At 30.6% G+C, this 22774-nt stretch overlaps 1 protein-coding gene across 1 annotated transcript; it reads right to left on the reverse strand.

The window, feature by feature from the left end:
* Positions 1-2429: 2429 nt before the first annotated feature.
* On the reverse strand, positions 2430-16719 carry LOC121120816 (uncharacterized). The gene is made up of 3 exons (XM_040715692.2): positions 16509-16719; positions 13195-13824; positions 2430-2762 (listed from the first exon to the last, which is right to left on the reverse strand). Exons 2-3 carry the CDS (start codon positions 13746-13748, stop codon positions 2606-2608), a joined length of 711 nt encoding a protein of 236 aa, XP_040571626.1. The 5' UTR covers positions 13749-13824; positions 16509-16719; the 3' UTR covers positions 2430-2605.
* Between the last annotated feature and the right edge of the window lie 6055 nt (positions 16720-22774).

Consider the following 22774-nt stretch of genomic DNA (forward strand, 5'->3'; position numbering starts at 1 on the left):
AACAAATCCTCAGGGTTACATTACGTCTTTTATGAGCACTTACGAATGTTTAATCAGGTTTTGAATATAACTGAATCCATTTAGGAAAGGACATTCACTACTCAAGAATTGAGTAATAATGACAACTGCTAAGGAAAAGAAAATTCATTCTCCATATCACCAATTTCAAAAAAAAAAAAAAAAAAAACTGGCCAGTTGTAAAATACAACGGATTTTCATCTAGTTATGAGTATTATTGTATTGAGTAGTTACGGGTGAGTGTTGTGGTCACAGAAAAATAACAAAGTAACACTGTGAATTTTCTGGGCGAGTTATATACAAATTTGGTAACTAGCTGATGAATAATTACTCTGGACATGCCGGCTACTACCACTAGGACACATATAATATCTGTATGCCATTCTAATGAAATAAATGTATATTATTTAAATAAAAAAGTAAGAAATTATCATACCCTATATGATCAAGAGATGAAATGATGATGAAAAATAAATCATTAATTATAAAATTTAAATTGGATGATCAAGTTGATTTGATTAATTATTGGAGAGGCTTCAAAATATTTAAAAAAAATTCTTGTATGTTATACTAATATTATGGCTAACGAGGGAAGTAAATAGACTATTTTATTAATCGAATATCAAAAGATATTTTCAGGTATAAGGAAATTAATGATTACGTACGTTTCTTATTGTTCCTTTACATATGTAAGTATTTCTTTTCTTTCTTTAAAATAAGCTTTATATATATAAAATTATATAAGATCAACAATCAATCTCTGTCTTCTAGTACCAAAAAAAAAATTCCCTAACAAAAACGTTACAAATGATGTTTTTTTTTTTGTAAAAAATAGAATAGATCAATTCTATTATTTATTGAATGATGATAATGTTTTTTATTACAAATACTTACTTTCTGGAAACTGTTCAAAGGAACTTTTTAATAAAATAGATTTGATATCTTTTGAAAATGGTTCTTCATTCATTATGCTTTAAATCCTAAAGCAAGTAAACTTTATTTGCCTTCATAGTTCCTAACGGTAGTACCTAGCATTGTCCGGAGTAATTAGGCGTTCACTATAGGACAAATTATACTAACAAAGATACAAGATATTTTTTCAAAAAAAATGTCTTATTTACTTTTCAACATAGTCTCCATGTAACTACCCACACTTCTTCCGAGAATACTCTCATCCCTATGACATGTCCAAATAGTAGTCTGTGTTTTTCTCTATAAAAAAATTGTTTACAAGGGTGGATTGCCACTTCATTTGACACAAATCTTTGAAGTCCTCTTTTTAGAGTTTATTTTTGTTAATATCGTATATTGGTGTATATAACTTTTATCTACAGATACTAAACGGCTTCAAAATTTGTAGATTTATTGCCTCTAAACTGCACCAACGATACTCAACTTTGTCAATTTTTCCAAAAACACTCACATAAACAACTGCTATATAACAACTACGCTTCTAAAATGACTGAAACTTTGTTGAGCAATTGTCAACAGTGAATATATAAATGTGACAAGCTTTTGTTTACGCGTGCTGCCATCTTCACGTTGAGATCAGAAACTTTTTAGACCACTCTTGTATATATTTCACTATCCTAAATGCTGTGACTAAAATGTTAAAAGTTAATCAAAGTTTAATGAAAGAAAGCACTTTTTTTTAATTATCAGCTGCTAAAAGTTCTTACTAAGTTAAGTGCGTGCACTGTATCCCTTATAAAAAGTTAACAGTAAGTGCATTGTATATACTTTAATATTAATGAGACAATTTGCAATCTTTTTATCATATTTCTTAGAAATTATGAAATTATTCAAGTGAAATTAAAAAATTAGTATTTCATTTCACATAAAATAAAAAAATATTAGATTGCTGATAATATATTATAGCTTGTTGATTAGGTTAGTATTAAAAAAATATAGTTTAGTCTTGGATCTGTTCATTTCTGAAGAGTTTCCTTTCTTCTTTTTTTTTTTAAATGTGAAAAAAAAACACAAGAAAGAATAAAAATAAATGTTCCACGACTTGAGATAAGTAATTTTGCCTTGAATATTTTCACCACAGGTATTTTTGCTACTTATATTTTTGCCGCTGGTAATTTAGCGTCTCGGAGATTTTGCCTCAGACATATTCGCCACCTCTTTATTAATTATATTATACCGGGTGGAAACTTGAAACCTACAAGCATGTATTAATTTGATTAGAGAGGTTATTTGTAAGGAAATTTGAGCTCTCTGTAGTTGTATAGGTAAACATACTGTGGCTGTTTCCAATTTCGAGATACAAAGATAAAGTAAAACGGGTCTGCAAACTTATACAAGTTACCCTAAAACAACCCCTTAGAGATAATAAGAGAATAAATAGCTATCATCTTTCCGTCAATCTCTAAGCCTGCAACTTAAGGGCTAACTGTCTTAGAAAATTATTAAAAGTATTCAATTTTATTGTAGATTTGCACTCCTCAAGGACTCATTATAGACTATTTATACATATAACTATTTGAATATTCCTTACAATATATTTTTGTATAACAAAATAACTGATTCGACAAACAATATCAAGATATTATTGGTATTAACTGATAAGAATTATTCCCCTTCACCAAAAGGACTTCTTTCCTTTTTTGTAGGAGTTATCAATAGGTAGTTGAAGGAAATCGTCCATGGAAGAAGAACTTGAATAAGAATTTGAGCTTTCATCATCTAAGTCATCGTCGTCTTCATCCTCCTCAGTCATATCCTCCCCCATAGTTGTCCTGGAATTTAAAAAAAGAAAAGAAATAAATTAGTAACCAACTACCAAAGCATCACTTTTGACCCCTACATGATTAAACAATGTATTTGACTATTGTTGTATTACTCCTTACATAGGACAGCCCTGGATAATTTTGCCTTAAGCCATTTTACCTCAAGGATGTATTGCCTTAATATATGAATAAATACGATTTATAGGTCATTTTTGATAAGAACTGATCTTCCTTTGGAATTTTTTAATCAAAATATGTAATGTGCATTAATATAACACACATTAAATGTGCTCGTTTTCAGTTTGAAAAATGATTGAATCATACCTCAAAATTTCAATACATTCACCAACAAAATCTCACTATTTTATGAATTCGAACAAGAGACAAAGTAGTTAATAAAATTAGTATAATATGAAAAACAAAAATAAATGAGTACAGCAATTATTCGAATAGAATCATTATTAATCACTTCTCCTTTAGTAGTTATCACAAGACATGATGGATTATTCAGGCTAGAAATAGACTAATGGATTGACGAACAACCATATAATAAGGCAAGATATATATATATTACATATTTTGATTTACAAAATTCAAAAGAAACATCAATTTCAACCAAAAATAAACAATCACGACGTATAAGCCTCATTCAATTAGTTATTAAGGCGAAATATCCTGAGTCAAAATTGCTTTAAAGCAAAATGTCCTGAGGCAAAATAGTTTAAGGCAAAAATACTCTGCGCCACTAAGGACAGAAGATAGTCCAATTTAACCCTAAAACTTATAAACATTTGTCGTTCATAATGTCACTCAAATTTATTTCAATTTTTATAATCGGTGCTAGTACTGACGGTCCAAAGGACCGGCCCTAAGACTGGACCGAACCGAATAAATCTGAACTGACTCATAATTATATTTGACTATAAATGAACAAACAATATTTTGATTGATCTTCATATCTTTTTCGGCTCAAACTCTTTGGGACACATACCCAGACATTTTATGAGATACTAATATGAAATTAAACCAATTTCAACAGCAAAGTTTAAGACAACATATATTAATAAATAGCTTAAAATATAAAAATAAATGTATAACTTAGTCATTCGTATGAATGAGTAAATATGTTTTATTGTTTTTTGTAAGAGCGCGAGAAGAAGGCGGGAGCGAGACATATTAATTTATTTATAGAAATAAAAGATAATAAGATGATAAATACAAACTTATTTCTAAGTTAATTAAATAATAATGACAACAGCCTAGGAATAATAAAAAAAACTCTTTAGTTTACCAATTCCAAAAAATGGGCAAGCTAAAAAATACAGTAGTTGAAATCCTAGGGATGTGTTATCCCCTCGCTACCTCAATATATCTTAACTAATTTCATTCAAGTGAAAATAATGACGTCATAATTTACATCTCACTAACCAACCTACATATTTTAATCCATCAAATAATTAGTTAAGTATGGTTTACGTCAATTTATCAAAAGTGTACTCCAAAAATCGGCCTTAAATTACAAGTTGGAGGGTGAAAAAGTAATCCGTAGAAATAGGAATAACTGATAAAATGTAATGCCTGACCAGTCTACTTTTTACATTATAATCATTTTTTACACATAAGTAATTAAAATAGTTCAAATATTTAACGAACTATTAAATATTTTATATTGGTAATTAAATAAATTAGATTTAAATCAATTATTCTAATTAATTAATAATTAATTCTCCTTGGGCGTATCACCTACTGTAAATACAAAAATTATCTCACCATTATTAGTTTTTAGATAAATACTCCACACCCAAAGTTATAAAACAATGTAGGTTGAGGGTACTTCTTTGGCTACGTGGAAACTTGAAGAATGAAATACTTTTTCACCAATATTCTATTTTGGTTCACTGTATAGGTTTGCCGACATGGCATACTTTATATTTATATCCCAAAATAGATGATGGCGTTTGAGAAAAGTTGAAATTTAATAACTGCAACCTATTCATTTGAAGGAAATAACTTCACTAAGTAATATTGGGACAATTACCACTTTGGAAACAGTTGAGGATGATACCAATATGGGGCATACAAAATTTTGGAAAATTATTTCTTGAGTACTTGATTGTTTCTTCAAAAATAATTATTTTTACCTCATAAATTATGAAGTTATTAAAATTTTAAAAAATATATTTTCCATTGAAAAATTAAAATTAATGGATTGAAAGGTTAAGGTAATTTATGTAAGGAGAAGAATCTTATTTTAATCTTATAACGTATTTCACACATTATTCAGGGAAGAAAAAAATTAGGAGTATTTTCCCTTTTCCTATTGGCTCATCCATTTCTAAAAGGAACAAAACTGGCTCAAACTTATAAAACAGGTAAAAATAATTTTTAGAAATATCAAGTTGAAAATTATCAGGACCCAAAAACTTATAGTACCATCACTAAATTACGAAAAATAGTGTTTTAGTGGAATCAAGAAAAGACTACTGAAAACCAACTTGTGAGATATTTGAATACTATATTTTTTATTATGTATGTTTTTCTTCAGAAACAGGAATAGCCTTGACACGCAGAAGAACAGATTATCAGCTCTAAAAGGCTGTGTCCATAGTGTACCGTACTGTCATGATGGTAGCCCGCAGCAAATCCAAATTTGGATTATAGGTGCGGCAGATATTCTTCTCAAGACAACAAAAACTGTAAAGTCAATAGGGTTACGTTCAGGGCTGGAGGTGGGTCAAATAAGGCAGACCAGAAGTTCGGCCATAATGTTTGATGCAGAAGTTACTATTCTTCTTGGTTTTATGGGCTGTACTGGACATCTTGTAATTGTAGGCCAGGGATGACCAGCCCATGGCCTGCGGACTGCATTATAGCCGCTTAATATTTAAGTATGTCCCACTGCTCATTTTCACTTAAAGTGGTATTTTTGTAGCAAGGAATTATAAACTAATAATTTCTCTCTGGGAATTTTTTTAATGAAAAAATAGAAAAAAAAAAATACTTTTCAAGGATTTTTTATCAAAAATAAATTATTTAGGATAACCAAAAATTTTAATTTTTTGAAAAATAAAATTAAATATGTAAAAAAAAGAAAAAATAATAATATAGATATAAATATCTAATCCTGCGGACGCTCCTGATCAAGGTTGTCAAAATGACCTTTTTGAAGTTTTTGACTTCAAAAATTATATCTGACCATTTTTTTATATTTGCCCTAAATTTAAAAAAAATATGTATTTCATAGTTTTGTTTTGGGATATATTTTTTATGATATTTCATTTCATAGGTTCTGTGGGCCCATTAAAATATCTCAAGTAGCAATGTATCCTATTATTTTAAAAGGTTGGGCATTCTATATTCTGGTTGCAGATGACAACGATCTGTAGAGGTGTCAGTGCATAAACAGTAGTGTGGAGGAGATCGCCCAAGGTTTAGTTTTTTTTAATTTTCCACTTGGAGACATGGGATAAACAAAAGTTGTATGTTTATGTTTTAGGTGTCGTTTGGTTGTGTTATTAACCTCGATATTATAAATAACAGAAATAAAATCGCATTCTGTACCATTACTAACATTAAATATGTGAAGAAAAAATAAATATTTATATTATTGGTTTTCGTTAATATTGATTCTATGAACTACATTGGATATCCGTTTTAAAAAAATGATCTATTCATTATTATTTACAAAAACAAAAATATTCTTCAGCTATATAAATTTGAGAGTTTCTTTTGATGTCAAAAGAAAATAAATTTTAACGATAATTATTTCCAGTTCATTTTTTTTATATATATATTAAGAGCTTTGTATACACATAAAATACATATGAGCTTTCTTTAAAGACGTACTCTTCCGTAAAAATTTTATGGTTGAGACATTTCTGTATCTTTCAGCTCCCATTCTCTTGACTCGGGTATATATTTGTTTATTTGTTAAATCCAATTTTACGCCTGTGTGGATAATACTTTCATACGGAAATTCCCTAATCTTTTTTAGCAGCAGTATGAGAGAATTTCAGGAGAAAAATAAATTTATTGTCGTACATTCCACCAAAATAATCAGGAATTATATTTTCAAAATATTTTTTTCAAGGTACAGGTAAAAAGTACTTACTGGGACTTGCAGTAGCATTTAAATACAATTTTATCTTTATATTTTTAATTACAAGGTTTTCTTCCGCAACTAAACGACAGCTGAAACAAAAATAAACAAGTTTTGTTTTATTCTATGTCTCAAAGTGTAAAAATGTAGAAGCATTAACAAAATAGATAACAGTGCGTTGGTCTCATTGCCGAAAAGGCCGCACAGACCTTTTACATCTCCGTTTAGACTCCTTACGACATCAAGAAGTCCATTAAGGAGTGCCCTTTTCCATAGAGTCAAGGAAAACTTATGCGGCAACAATATGACTGACTTCCGGCCCTCCTCCATGTGACCCTCTTCTAGCCCTGACCTCAACTCCCCGAACATTCAGTTTGGTGGGAGGGGTCATGGGGAAAAATTTCTGCACACATTTCACTCTAATTTGAATTTGCTCCGTCCTACCATCTTGACAAGGCCTTAAACGACAAAAGCTGATAATCTGTTAGCCGCTTGTGAAGAAGGATATGTCGAATAAAAAAATATGGCGAAACATATACTTAAATAAATACAAGGTGACCCATAAGTCTTAGGTCTGCAACTTTAACTTAATATGTCTTCAAGACGAGTGTATACTTTTTTAATTATGTTTGTTGCTTATAATTCATGCAACCTCCAATTATGCTTATTGGTTAAAAAAATGGAGTTCAAATATACAAATAATATATTAGCAATAAAGGGGTTTGAATTTTGGCGAAGTAACTTTAATTGGCGCGAGTTTGGAACGCTACAATCAAGTTTCATCGGTTCTAAGAGTAGTAAAAGGGGAAAATTCTAATATAGTCGTCCCATGTACATCCATGTATACCTTGGTTTGGGAGGTGTTGATATTCTGGCTCAAAAGACTGCTACTGTTAAATTAGATCGTTATTATTTAAGGCTTTACTGATTATTATTTTTTATTTGCATATTGTTAATTAAAATAAAAATCCAAAAACAATAGAATTGGGTGATTTCAAAATTATTTTAACAAGTTCACTTAATGGTAATTACAGTAATACACCTTAATTATTTTCTGTATTATTTTTATATATATTAAAATTATTTATTCACTTTTATACCCTTCAGGACAATAGGGGTACCGGAGTCCACAAAAATGTCTCGAAACTTTGATATGTAATCTGTACAAATTCTATACAAAAAGGTTTTTTATATCCAATTAAGTAAAAAATATACAAAAGTTTGTATGAAAATATTGTCAGGGACCTTATTGGTACCAAAAGGGTTAAAATGCGGCAAAGGATCCAATTAACAGATCACTCTAAAAATTGGGCAGTTAGTACACACACTAAAATAAAATTTTTAAAGAAGTTGACCTTTTTTGTGACCTTTGACCTGTTATAATCCTAAAAAATGTGCTTTAAAAACTTAATATGATATATAACTATTGCTTTAAGCATTAAAAGGCTTTAATGATCTCGACATTAGCGAGTTTTTTCGTATTATTTTGAAAATAGATTTAAAAAAATACGCATTCATGAGTGAAAAAGTAATTTTGGGGATAGGGGGGTGTTTTTGGACGGATTTTTTTTTCCAGAGTGCTTAATAGATCATATTGCATCCCAAAAATTGTGTTAAAATTTAACTTGCTCATTTTCATGAATTAATATATACTTACTATAAAATGTTATGTTACTTGAAGTATTGTTAGATCATTTAAGTATTGATTTGAATTTATAATTTGTATTTTACTAGAATAAATATAAGTTTAGGTAAAAAAAAATATTATAAGAGCTCAGGAAAAAAACGGAAATACAGTTAATATATTGCAAGGTTAATAGAAATACAAGGTTATACCATAATGCGTGTACGACTGATGTTTGACTTCCATCACACTTTTAATATTGGCGTCATAGTAGATGAGTGGTTCCGTGTTTTATCAAAATCTGTTTTTCTTGCCCAACATTCAGTACGATACATTAAATTGAAAATTCTGGCAATAGTGACTTCATTAACTATGGGTGGCTGTCTATTTTGTCAAAATCAGCTTGTCTTCCCCAGCAATTGGTACAATACATAAGATTAAAAATTCAAGCAAATCCCGATTACATGATGGTCAAACCTTGAATTTCTATTAACCTTGATATATTACAAACTACTTAAAATTACACTCACAAGTAAATGTTATATACATATATAGTGATGAAAATCACCTGTTTTTTATATTTAGCTAACTGAAGAGTGCATTTGCTTTCCTAAGCGTTTGTCATTATTATTTAATTCTTGTGAAGTGAACTTCTGTTTCTATTACATATAATTATATACAAAACCGGATTGAACATATGTGTTTCTCATAAAAGATTACTCATTGTAACTTGTTGGTCTCATAATAAAATTGAGGATCAACCTTGAAGTAATTATCCCTAATGTCATTGTTTATTCCATACCTTCCTCATCACAGCTACTTGTGACTGATCTAGTGAAACGTCATGACAGCTAAGCTACTCTCCTCTAAATAATCAAATTGATTTTTGGTTTCTTTTTTTTAACAGGCACAAAATACTATCGATTAGCATAACTGTATATAATAAATAGATCTTAGCAAAGGCATACTATGTAGAAATGACGTTCATATTGATAACAACTTTTTTTAAAGTTTTTTTTTATTTTTAGATATCACCCTCCTTCTAGTTTTGGTAGCATTGTCCTAGCTAATATATGTTGCTAGGGCCAAAACTACTATATAGGATATGCAATTAAATATATTTCCCGGCAATACTCATTATCTGATGATGAATAGAGAGTATTATTGAGCAATATTTCCTTATCCTATAAATAATCAAGACAAGGCGGAGAGTAGCAATTAATAATAGTATAAAGAGTCGAAATTGATTGAGAGCATTAATATCCCTTAAGGAGAAAATTACACATTCTATCAAAATCATTATTTTATATCAATATAATATATATCTTTTATCAACTAAATCATATGTGATGGGGGGAAAAGAAAAAAGATCTTATATAAGACTTGAATGAAAGGCAATTTTTTTTTCAGAAGTGAAGAACATAAGTGCATAACTTTTATTTATTTTTTGGTTGGAGTAATTTATTTATATAAGTAACCATCTAAGGATTACCCGGCGTTGCTTTGACTAAGGAAGGGGGGAGAATCACATTGAGAATGGTCTAATTAATTCAAAAAAATTTAAAAAAATCAGAAAAAACTTTTATATGCTAATAATTATAATATGAATGTTTATGGTTGTCGAAAAAAATTCTGATAAATCTAATCTAATCTTTTTCAGACTATCTCAATCCTGTTAAGTAAGGTAATCCAAAATGTCTCATTATGGCAAATTCCCCCCCAAAAAAAAAAAACTCTTATCTGCCTTTTTTAACCTTAGTTGTATTATTATTAATATAAAAAAAGTAATGTCTTATAAACTTAAAGAATAACATACCAACATATATTCATCTAGAAAATTGTCTTGAGGAGAAGATCATTTTTTATTTACTTCCATAAACTCCCAAGAAATTCTCGAAGAAAATTGAAAAAAACTTTTGTACTCTAATTTTGCAAAAAATTGTTAAATGTATTTATTGGAATTTAAAAAACAAAGCAAATCTACTAATATTTTTGTCGTACTTGCAAAAAGCAAAAAGTTATTAAGAATAATGTTGTCGAAAAAATAACCCTGGATAACTGGTTCATTTTTGCCAATATTGCAAAAATTATGTAATAAAATGTTCTGGAAATTGAAAATACTGCTCTAATTTAATAGAATTCAAAATTTAATTTCCAAAATACATCATTTTGTGGCATTTATTTCAAAAATATTGAAAATTGACGTTTGATGAAAAAATCGGAAAAAAGGGAAAAATTATTAAAAACATGAATTAAACATCAATTTTTAATGGACAAATTTATATACAAACGAATCTCCAGACAAATTTCTACAAACTTTATTCTATTTACTAATACTATATTTTTATTTTCATTAATTTTTTCACTTGAAATAAACGAAATTGTAATTTTCGCTGATTTCTTTTTTTACCCCATAACTTTTTTGATTTTGAATAAATTTAGAAATCGAACTTATCGTATAGTTTTTTTTGAAACTCCAATTAAAAGATGAACCCATACGACATTTCAGCTTCCTAAGTTCAACGGTGTGGGAACACATAACGGACATGTACACATACAAACACATTCTCTTTTATATATATACAGATTAGTGTATTAAATGCCAAAGTATGATATATTTGGGCTGGTGTGACGTGGAGATTTGGGCAGGGGTCACACCCTTCCTTGGAGTATCAGAGTGAGAGAAAAAAAATTGGATGCCACTCGGAACTTTTGATTTTATAAATCGTTAATTTAAAATAAAATAAGATGAAGGCCTATTGAAAAATGAATATACATGGTCGTTCAGGTAAATCTGTTCCATCTTTAACTACATCCTGAAAAATAACGAAAGCATTTAAGTCAGTTTCTTTCCCATTTTAAAGTAAGAGGATGAGCGTTAGCTTTAAGTAATTTGTGCAACTTTTAATTCAAAACAAGTATTTACGACAGAGGAGACCCGGAGATACACCATCATCGAATTGGAGTGTGCGGGACACAGCCCAGCGTACATCAACAATATCCTCGGTATACAAAAACGAATTTTACGACGTTTAGAACCACTGCAAGGAGAAAGGGCATATAAGAGAAAATCCCACAAGTCCCCTACTGATAAAAAATGTATTCCCATATTCATTGTATTTCTGAAATGTTCCTTGAAGTCTTTTCATGGGACTTTGATTAACGCTCTTCCCAGAAAAGTTCTAAGTAAGCTGTGAAACAGTCTCCACGCCCTAAATACTAATCTGAGGATGACGACAAAATTAGGTATTTTATTTATATATAAAACGAAGGTGTTAAATTTGGCCAATTCTTTTTTTGTGAAATTTTTATGTACAATTTTGTACATTGAAATCTTTGGTAGTGTTTATATTTAATCAAAAAGGTGCTCCTTGAGGAACTTGTCAATAACAAAAGCTCGAATTCTGTCTTTTCTGAAGATCTTGAAGAAATATTTCAAAAGTTTACTTTGTAAGTATAGAAAATAACTCCCAAGCAAATTATAGGTGCTACTCGCCGTTTTTCATGAGCTGACACACATGTCATTACACGATACTTAGATATTATCTCCTCAAGAATGACCGAATAATGACAACAGTTTGAAAAAAACAAAAATTAAACTTTATTCTGGTATCCAACAACGACCAAACTCGTACGCTAAAAAATGCTTCAGATTTACAACCGATAATATTTTTAAACCTGAAGTCAACGTATTTTGAATATTTTTAAACATCATTTATTGTCAAAAAACTAAAAACTTGCCGAAAAAATCAATACCAAGTTGAATAAAAAAAATTTGAAGAGAAATTATTGGATATATATATATTTTTTAAATAGTCACAGATTAACTACAACAATAAAAACAAAATCGACAGTTTGTAAAAGTGTACGTCATTTTTTATAAATTTCAGATTGAATAATGTTTAATACCTATGGACATGGAATAATTAATTTCTACAGTGGAGCATTGGTTGAGAATCCCTGTTACGACATTTCCCCAATAACACACAAATTTTCATTGTATTTTGTTATCAGCTGTCAATGTTTCTGCTCCTTTCCCAAGTGTCAGTGTTCTGAACTTAGACTGGTCGACTTAAAATAAGCTATTCTTAAGATCTGAGAAATTCAAAAAACAATTAATTTATAGTTACATAGACAGGAAGAATTAGCTAAATATCAACTAACTTTGGGCCTTTTTTTATCTTCTTTTTGTTTGCAAGGTAGCGTGATAAAAAGGTAACGATGTGATATATTAAAGGGTTATCCACATGATTTGTTTTTGGTGTGTAATTTACGAGCAATTGTTAACACTATCAATTTTCCATGGACAATCAAAAAATGTTATGCAGTACCAATATGGTCATAACTGAACTTTTGTTCGATAATTATTAAAAATCATTTTACCTCAATATTTTAAGATTGGTATTTTATTTGTCTTCTTGCGAATGACAGTTAGAACGTTGGAGTTCCTCATATTTTTTACAAGTTGCCATACATGATTCAGAATGACAGAAATTTATCCCCGCTTCAATTCATCTTGTACTGTTGTACTGTTGACACTATACTCTTAGTAAATGCAACGGTATTCACAAAAAGTATATAGATCGAGAAATTATGACTTATGGTTAAAATTGTAAGCCGTAGCGTTATAATAGTCTTAGAGCGCACTAGAATTTCCAGGCTAATTCGCAACACTAGACCATACTTTTATATTATGTATATATCAACAATGTACTTACCACGCATCCCACTTCGTTTCGTAAAAACGATTGGCTATCCGTCCACAATCATGTAGATTATTTGGATATTCATCATCAGAGTTGAGCGAAGAGCCAAAAGCACATGATTTAAGGAACCTAACTGAGGATGGAGACATTATTCCATTCTGAGAAGATGAGGAGGCTCCTGGCCTTTCCTCTATTTTCTTTCGAACTCGATTGAGCAATGGACTTTTACAAATTTTAGTGGAGAGTCTTTGCCTCATTCTTCGAGGTGAACTAAGCGGACTAGGCACGTAGAATCGTGAGCTACAACCCTTGGCCGAATCATCTTCCTCTTCATCTCGGCCTTCGAATGGTTCCACAGGAGAGGAAATTGGGTGTGTTGGAGTTTTTCCAAAATACCAAATGCGTTTAAATATCGGAGGAACTTTGGAGAATGAGGAAGATGGCGTTGTTCTTTTTACTTCTGAATCCGTCACAAAGCTTCCGGAAGAGTCCAAATCTTGAGGTAAGTTTGCTGCGTTGAGGGGACAAAACTTGGTTGGTTTAGAAAAGTTTGTCGCTGCCATCATGAAAATAAAACCAAATCTAGTGGATGCTAACTTTGAAATGAAGCTGTTGGGATATTCTGAATGTAAAGTTTCATATCTAACAAGAGAAATTGAGTAAGTAATACAAAAAATGACAAAGAAAAGTCAAACAACATCAGATAAGAGCAAAATAAATATAAACTCTAGGAAACCAATGTTGATAAGGTCACATAAATTTCAAAAATATCTTTAATATCAACGTAATTAATCAATTACGTTGATATTAAAAAATAATTCATAGAGAGTAATCCTGCCTTAGATTTATCCCTCAAAAAATAAGAAGCACATGGACTCCATGATTATATGGGTGACTGAAAAATTCGCCCTGGGAACTTTCACCCCCATATATGTATATATATTAAAACATAAATGTATCTTTGCCCTTATTTCTTGCCCTTAAAATGGGTCTTAATTTTTACTTGGAATAACATGAAATGAGGGCATTTTAATTCAATTTGGATGTATAGCATTTATATTTAATTAATTTTGTTTCTTATTATGATTACTTCGAACCATTTTTTTTTTACTGGTAAACTTTAGCTAAGAGAAAAAATGGGAACAAAGGACACAAACAAGTAAATTTGAATAAACAGTAAGTACTGCTACTTCAACTTTTATGGAATTTGTATATCCTACTCTGAGTAAAAACTACAACAACCTGTTATGGAGACAAAGGGCACCTCACTCTTGAAGGAATTAAAAAACGATATGTTTGCAAAATTAAGGCAAAAAAGCTTTACAAATGACTTCAACCCCATTATAAAACCTTAAATTATATTTGTGAAGATATGTTTTCTTCCATGATATATGTAGGAGAGTAAAAGTTCTATTAGCGATTTCATTGAAGTAAGAAATTGGTAAAAAAATCCTATGTCAAACTTTATTACCAAAAAGAAATGATTGGTTTTATTCACTAAATATTACTAAAATTGAATGTAGGAACTGAACGTAGTAAATACCTACTTTGAACACTTAGTATTTATACAAGAATAAGAGGTGAGGACTTTGGCTATGAACTCGAGTCCTTATTTTAAATTATTGAAACTTGATGGGACTCGAGTCTCTTAAAGATGTTGAGAGTTGAATGGAGCTCAAAATGAATGACTCTAGACATGACTTTTACTCGAAAGTTCCTACTTGAGACTTTATTGAACTTGAGACTATGTTATATCAAATTTGCTCACAGTCTGTTCAATTTTTTCACTAGAAATAAAATACTCTTCCATATAAATATTACATTATTTATATTATTTAATTATTGAGAGGTAATTGTGGCCATTACTTTTAAGTTATTATAGCTAGTTTTTATTGAACTCAAGAAAAGTCTTCAAACCCAAATCAACAAATAAATAATTATGGAATCTGAGGACATTTACTTATGAGCAAAAACATGAAAAACGACTAAATTTGGACTTTATATGAGATTGCATTATGAGAACTATTTCCAAATTATGACACAAATACAGTTCCGTAATTTCTAGTAGCTCTATTCTATTCAGGGAACATTATTTTCATTTGATGCCGGGCCTAGGAAGCCGACATCAAAAGAAAATTATGCCTGTTTCTTAAGATTAAGCCATGGATAATTTTTTGAGTCGATTTCATCAAATTATTTTTTTTACATTCAGGTTCTTCAGACTTGATAACTAATTCACATAAAGGAAAGTTTTATGTAGTATTTGTTCATATAAAACAATAGTACTTTTTCTAAAATAGTAAAATATTATGTTGGTGATCTTTCCAAGTCCAATCTCTTGGTAATAAGAAAAATACAATAGGCAACCTACCATGCCTTCTCCCAAATGAACCACTAATATAAATATAATATAAGTTTGATTCAAATAAAACTGCAGAATTATGATCACATTTTCCATTCTTTTGATTCCCAGACGTTTATTTTTAAATGTGCCCTAACCCTATGACTACTGAAGGTTGTAATAACAACATTTGTTAGAGTTTTAGGACTACTATTATTTTAAAAAAAAGATCATATGTATAATTTCAAGAATGTATTTACATGTCATCTCAAGCTATTCAATCCCCAACGAAAAATCATAGTCACATAGTCCTTCAAGAATTTTAAGGAGCCCTTCCTCAGATATAGTTCAGGTTATGGGACTGCATAGGTACATACTTTCTTTAAAAAAAGTTTAATGTTTGATACACTTCTTTCTTTGAAGCCGAAATGAGTTGCAAATTCAGGGTAATTCTCAAGACCTAACCTTAAAGTGAATTGTATTTTTTTTTCTTGGACATCAATTATTTGGAATCTTATCACGAAATCTTTAGACTTTTCTATTTCATCTGTGTATGTCTCAAGTCAAGTCAAACACAAGTATTAAAAACGTAAGTCTATGCCATATTTCAAGACAACTAATTTCAAATGATGAGTCATAAAGAAGATAATGTCTCTTATAAACTCCTTTTGACGAATAAAAGAGGTGGGAACTTGGAATTGAGTCCATATTTTGTATACTGGCGACTCAACTTGATCACACAATCAAAGGCTTACGCTTTGGACTCGAAAGCTAATACTTGTGTCTTGGGTTGCATTTGAAAGTCAATTCAATTTTTTATCTGGATATGATATGATACTATTTAAATTAGTTTTTGTTTTCTGAGGCTTTGAATTGAACAGTTTGAAAGATAATGGAGGTACTTATCAGCATGGACTTGCGCGTCCAAGGACTTGTCCCACCTCTTACTTTCCTTAACAAAATAATTTATTTTATAATTACTTACTCTATACTTTTTTATTAAGAATAGATAAAAAATAAACGAGTCAGAGAGAATCACAGAGACACAAACATAATAATTCTTATAATATGTGTTTTAGTTTTATATAGAATACATAAAGCATTTCTTTTTCCCTTGTTAGCTGAAGATATACTGAAGGATATTCCTTATATGATAAATATATATGTATACGATGGAGGAAAAAGAAGTAGAGAGAACAGAGAATGAGGATCCTCGCTTTTTTTTTTTGGACGTATTTCTATAATTTTTTCTTTCTTTCTTGTTCGATCTCTTCCTCTACTAAGAAACTTGCCCCGCTTTTGGCAAAAGCGTATTTTATATTCTTTTTTGATGTGTTCATTCTCCATCATATTGTTCTCGTCAACAAAAAAGCAGGCATGAATGATTATAGTCTATTTTTATATGAAAAATACATGAGCGTCCGAATACTCAATGCAACAGCATTTTAGCCCAGAGGCTGAAACTCACATTTCTTATTGTTATTTAAACCTGAGAACACGAACATGGTCATTGAAACTTTCATTTGATAAAGGTTGGGCCTTTCAAGCCCTTTTTTTTAAATCATTTAGGGTATAACTACGATTCAATGCTACATTTCGATATGAAAGTACTATATAGATGAAAATCAAAATAGATAAAAAATTAAGACAAACATTTCAGCTTTTGAGAATTGAATTATTTATTACTTTATCTTGATTACAATTAATAAATAATGTATATAATTACCAAAAATCGAGTAAAATGAACCTAGAATACCTAGAATATTTTTTTTTTTTTTTTCAAGTACTTTATATTCCAGCTGAACTTATAGAATATACCTTATATTTCAATTTAAAAAAATGCATTTAAAAAAGGTAGATTTTGATTGATTTTTGGTCAATTTACTTTTTAATATTTATTAAGAAATTTGGATATACTACATAGGTTAGGTTGCGTGAATATAGATTATAATAACATTCAAAATAATTGATTAAATGAAAGTTATAAACTCAGAAGCGAATAATTTTTTTTCGTCTGGAATATTATTGTAATATATAATCATGCAACCTAACCCATGTATTATATTTAAATTTCTTAAACAATATTTTAATTATTTTAATATTTTCTTTTTTACCAAGCCCCCCTTAAAATACAGTCCTGCAGACGCCCTGTAGTCTGAAATTACTTAAAAGATAAATAGCAGTAGATATAATTAATTAATTTATTTGCCGAACTTTCAAATGACTTAGGGCATTTTTTCTGTTTCTTTTTGGAGGCAAGGTTGCGTGATATGATAAAAGTAATGTCAATATAATATAAGGAAGAATTACTAAATAATATTTTTAAGTCAAACAAGAATAATATGAAATTTCAAGACTGTTTTTCATATAATTATAACATTTCATGTCAATAACATTATTTTCATATAAGCAAAGAAGGTGTAATGTGATTATCCGTTATTTTAATCTGGCGCTTTGTAAATAATCGTGGAAATATAGCTTTAAGTCTTTACAGTGGTGTATTTTATTTTGCTTTCCATCAATTTTTTGTTCTTTTCTTCCCTCGACCAACTTTGTACCTACAGAAAATGTGAATAGTGTTGATGGTCCTGATACTACAACAGCCAATTATGCTCAATTGATTGTTTCACCGATTCCTTTCTGGTAATTTTGATGTGAAAGTATACAACGCTCTGGAAGGCCAATTGTCGAAAGTATGCATAAATGAATGGAATTTGTCTATTCTGACCGTCATGTCAGTAGTTTTTTGATTGCTAAGGAGATAAACATTAATAAAGTTTGCGACCTCTATTTAACATACGAACTCGATTTTTTAAATGAATTTTCTCCTTAACTAACGGTCCAAATTTAAATTGAACCAATGCCAAATGAAAACTGAATATATATATTTTTGAAATAATATTCAACATTATCGCCTTTGGCGTCAACAACGGCATCGACAGAACCTCGGAAACAGGAAAAGTTATTAATGACAATCTCATTTGGCAGATTCCGGAATTTCTTCCAGATCCTGTACATCAGTTTGTATTTTATTCAGCAGAAGGAGTTATTGGTGTGTTGCTAATCTGTGCCTACACAAAGAAATCCATAGGGTTGAGGTACGGTGAGTTTGGAGGCCCAACACGTAGTCTAACAAAGTCAAATATAAAAATTATGATAATCAAATGAACGTTTTCTTTGCAGTCGGGCATTGAGGAGAGTCTCCAGGACCTCCAGACTCTTTTACTTCCTTCTGGACTCTCCAGGCAAAGGACTTGTCTAGATTTAAGAAGTTTTCAATCTCAACATTGTCTCGTCTGGTGCGGATCGCAACAAGGACAACCTGCCTTTTTCATTTATTGTATAATAAATGCTTTGTTAATCGACCCCAAACATTTATGGGTAGCCGCCAAAACAACAAGCAACATCCTACCTTCACATTCGCTTAACATTCGTTGTAAAACAACGGCTGCACACTGTTTATGAAAGTAAAAATTTTGTTTGAGAATATTTTTAAGGATTGGTGGTACGAGAAATGGGAAGGTATTTCTATTTTAGCAAAATCCCTGTACACGATGATAATACAAGAGAAAATTGACATTAAAGGATTAGTAAATATTGTACACATGACATATATTTGTATTTTAAATAAAATTTAGCAGTATTAAGATTATATAGTTTTAAGATTATAACGAATATTTTTATGACATAACTTTGAAGCTTTGGGTTTTTTTATATGCCTCTCTACGGTTGTCTATTTTAATATAAAATGCATATTTAAACGAGAATGGACACACGGTAGAGCGTAGACCTTTCCTATTTATTGTCTATTATGTAATTGAAAGTTTTTTGATGCCGTCACCTCTAAATGTTTTTTAATTTGAATTATTTATCTTCATTTGTTTAATTTTTTTGGTTAATTTTATATTTTAAATGTTTTGTATGACTTATATCTAGAACTCTCAAAAGGTCTATGGGCTCTCATTGTTAAGATATATAATCTTCATGAAAATGATATTATCCACCTGTATGTTTAAAAAAAACATACCGAAAACTAACATGGTAACCCTGACAATTTGAAAAATGTTTGGGAGAAGATCAGCTTAGCCGTGATGACGTTTCATAAAATTATCTGATGATAATGAGATGAAGGAAGTAAGCATAAATCCTACACAGTATCAAGTAATGATTAAGGGAGGAAATATAGATACATACATTGTATCATTTTGATGATTTGTTGTAGATTTATTTGTGTTAGTCCTTGTGGGACTCGGTTTAAAGTTAAAAATTAACATAGGAGTAATTCTAGATACATTGTATAAGTTTGCACCCACTTCATACTATCTCTTTCTATCTCAAAATTGGAAACAACGAAAGCGGAGAGTTTCAATTCAATTATCGTAACCTTTTAATAATAAGGAAATATCTTCGTGAAGTGCAACGAAGAATTCAAGAATATTATTTGAGTAATTGGAGAGGGATATCAACTCAATCGATCCCAATTGCTCGAATAAGTTTGCATGTACAACTAGACAATCATTAGGGTAGTTGGGTCTGGCTATTTCTATTAATGTATGTTTATAGTAATTTACTGTTTGAAGAGTTAATGGATATGATGACTTAAAAAGTTCCTCTCTATGACTCCTATTACACTCATCCTGTAATTATACTGAAAGGTTCATGGTAGATACAACCTCTTCCACATAATGAGGCCTTCCATTTACGTTCATGATCATCCAAAGTGTTCATTCTCCGAATATCTCGAAAAAGTTGAGATCCCTCTTATTCTAATGAAATAATATAATTAACGTTTTGCAAAGTTATTACACTATTATTGAAAGGTTGGAATAACTGAAATTCAAGTATCCGCTGTCATTATCTCTAATTTCGAGATAGAAGGAAATAGTATGAAGTGCATGAAAACTTAAACAATGTACCCAAAATTACTCCTATGTTATTTTTTAACTCTAATCCCAGTCACACAAGGACTAACACGAATAAATCTGCAACAATTCATCAGTGTTCCCTTTTTTGGAGTACTAAATACCCCCCCCCCGCCCCACCCCACCCCAAGAAGTAGGATTTACGTTATAATTTGAATGTAAATTTACTAATAGTTAAAAATATTAACCAATAGTGAATATAATGAAGTCTATTAATCTTGGCTATAAAAAAAGAGTTTACATATAATTGATATATTGCCAGGAAAGTTGTTATTGAAAGATGTAGTTACTCTTCCCTTATAATATTTTATTCATCTATGGGTATAACCATAGAGATTATAGATTTTTCGACATAGTCTCCTTGCAACTCTACACATTTCTCCCAGAGATATTCCCATCTCTTTAACCTGTCCAAATAGTACTCGGCGATTTTCTCTGCAAAAAAATTGTTCACGAGACTCTTTTTGTTTTTGGCTGAATTACTCCGAGTTGGATTGACTTAGATGTATCAAATTTATACTCAATAAGCCTTTAGATGTTTCCTATTTGTACACTTTTAAAAACAAATATTTAATGACTGATCGATACTCCATTTTGTTCTTTTTTTACAAAAACACTCACATTAACCGACTTAAGCTGACTGTTGTATAACAATTGCATGTCCAAAATGGCTGAAACTTTGGTAAGTAACTGTCAAAAGATATTATATAGATGTTACTGAGCTTTTATTTACGGGTGCTACTATCTTAAATTCACTTTTCAGACCACCCTGTAAAACTATCCATCGGTATGTTATAAAAATAAGAAGGGGTCACCCAGAGAACTTGAAGAATGTTTAGGGGTAGAGTAGCTTAGCTTTCATGACAATTCATTAGAGCTGTTTTCATGTAAGCAGCTACAGCGTGCAGCAATGAATTAGGCAGTAGGATTTAAACTTGTTTAGTGCTCGTACCCTTATTTTAAACTATTTTAAGTTACGTGAGCTTATTTTATAGTCCAATTAGAACTGTTTCTTTTAAACAACATTCGTATTACAATCGAGACTGACGATGGAGGTTCAAAGAAAAAGGATAGCTGACTTGCTCCATACCCATGTCAAAGTAGAAGAAATTGTCAGGATCAGCTGAAGAAGCTGAAAAACGATGGCCTGAGCCTCGCATGGAGTCCTGGCAGCGGTAGGGGCTTCAAAATTTGGTCTCCAGCCTTTTTAGACTCTGTGAAGAAAAAGATAGACCCGATGAAAAAAAATGAGTATTTGCAAATTTATTTCCAAAAAAATAGTTTTCTATTAATAGCTATTATTTTTTTCAAAAAAATTGAATATTACAAATATCCTTTTTTGAAATTTTTTCCAAAAATTAAATATTTGAATTTTTGTTCAACAAATTAAAATAATTTGATTTTTTTTCCCCAAAAAAAAATCCAAAAACTAAGTTCCCTTTCAAATTATAATCTTGCAGACCCCCCTGAAGGGATTCTGGTCAAAGGGCTTTCGACTGCCGTCAAGCCCAGACCTGAATCCTCTAGACTATAGTGTGTGGGGTGCCATCGAGAGGAAGGCTCGTCCAACTTCTAAATCCAATGTGGAGTCCCTGGAGCCTACGGTGGACAAGGAGTAGGAGGATATGAGTGATGACTGTGTGATGAACACATACATGGCCTTCTGCTCCTGGATCGAGTCCATGCTGGCGGCCATGGGAAACCATTTTGAGAAATTATATAGCTATTGAAATCCCAATAAACCATTTCAATTCTCTGCATCTTTTTATTCCCGAAAATCTGGGCGAAACTGTAAAAGGGAAATCAATTACTACACGATTTGCTGCCACACACTGTATAAGATGAAGGAAACTAACACAAATTCCACTCCGTATATAGTCATGATATACCAGGCCTGACGTTGAAATCCAAACAATAGATATTCTTATCTTTAACAAGATGTACTTCTGGTACTATTAGACTTGATCAAAATAAATTGGGATACCAGTTGTAAGGCTATACTGTATCCTCTAATCTTCAATCTTGTCCATAATGACCTCAAGATCCCTTTCGCAGGTTGGCACTTTTTTTTATGTTTTCTTTAGACATATCGGCCATGATGTTATCGTACATCAGGATACATTACCTGGACTCTGTACATGGTTGGCGTCGGTTGAATAAGCAATTGTTCCAAGTTAACGCCATATATAGCGTGTACACCCTGAACACCTTTAAGCTCCCATTCCTGTTATTGGAGGCAAAGTACGTAATATAAATGATTTTTTTTTAATCATGTCCTTATTATCGTCATCCTATTAAATCCTTAATTAAAAGTCGTATACTGTTTCCT

The sequence above is a fragment of the Lepeophtheirus salmonis genome, chromosome 8, assembly GCF_016086655.4.
Source record: "Lepeophtheirus salmonis chromosome 8, UVic_Lsal_1.4, whole genome shotgun sequence".
NCBI lineage: Eukaryota > Metazoa > Arthropoda > Copepoda > Siphonostomatoida > Caligidae > Lepeophtheirus > Lepeophtheirus salmonis.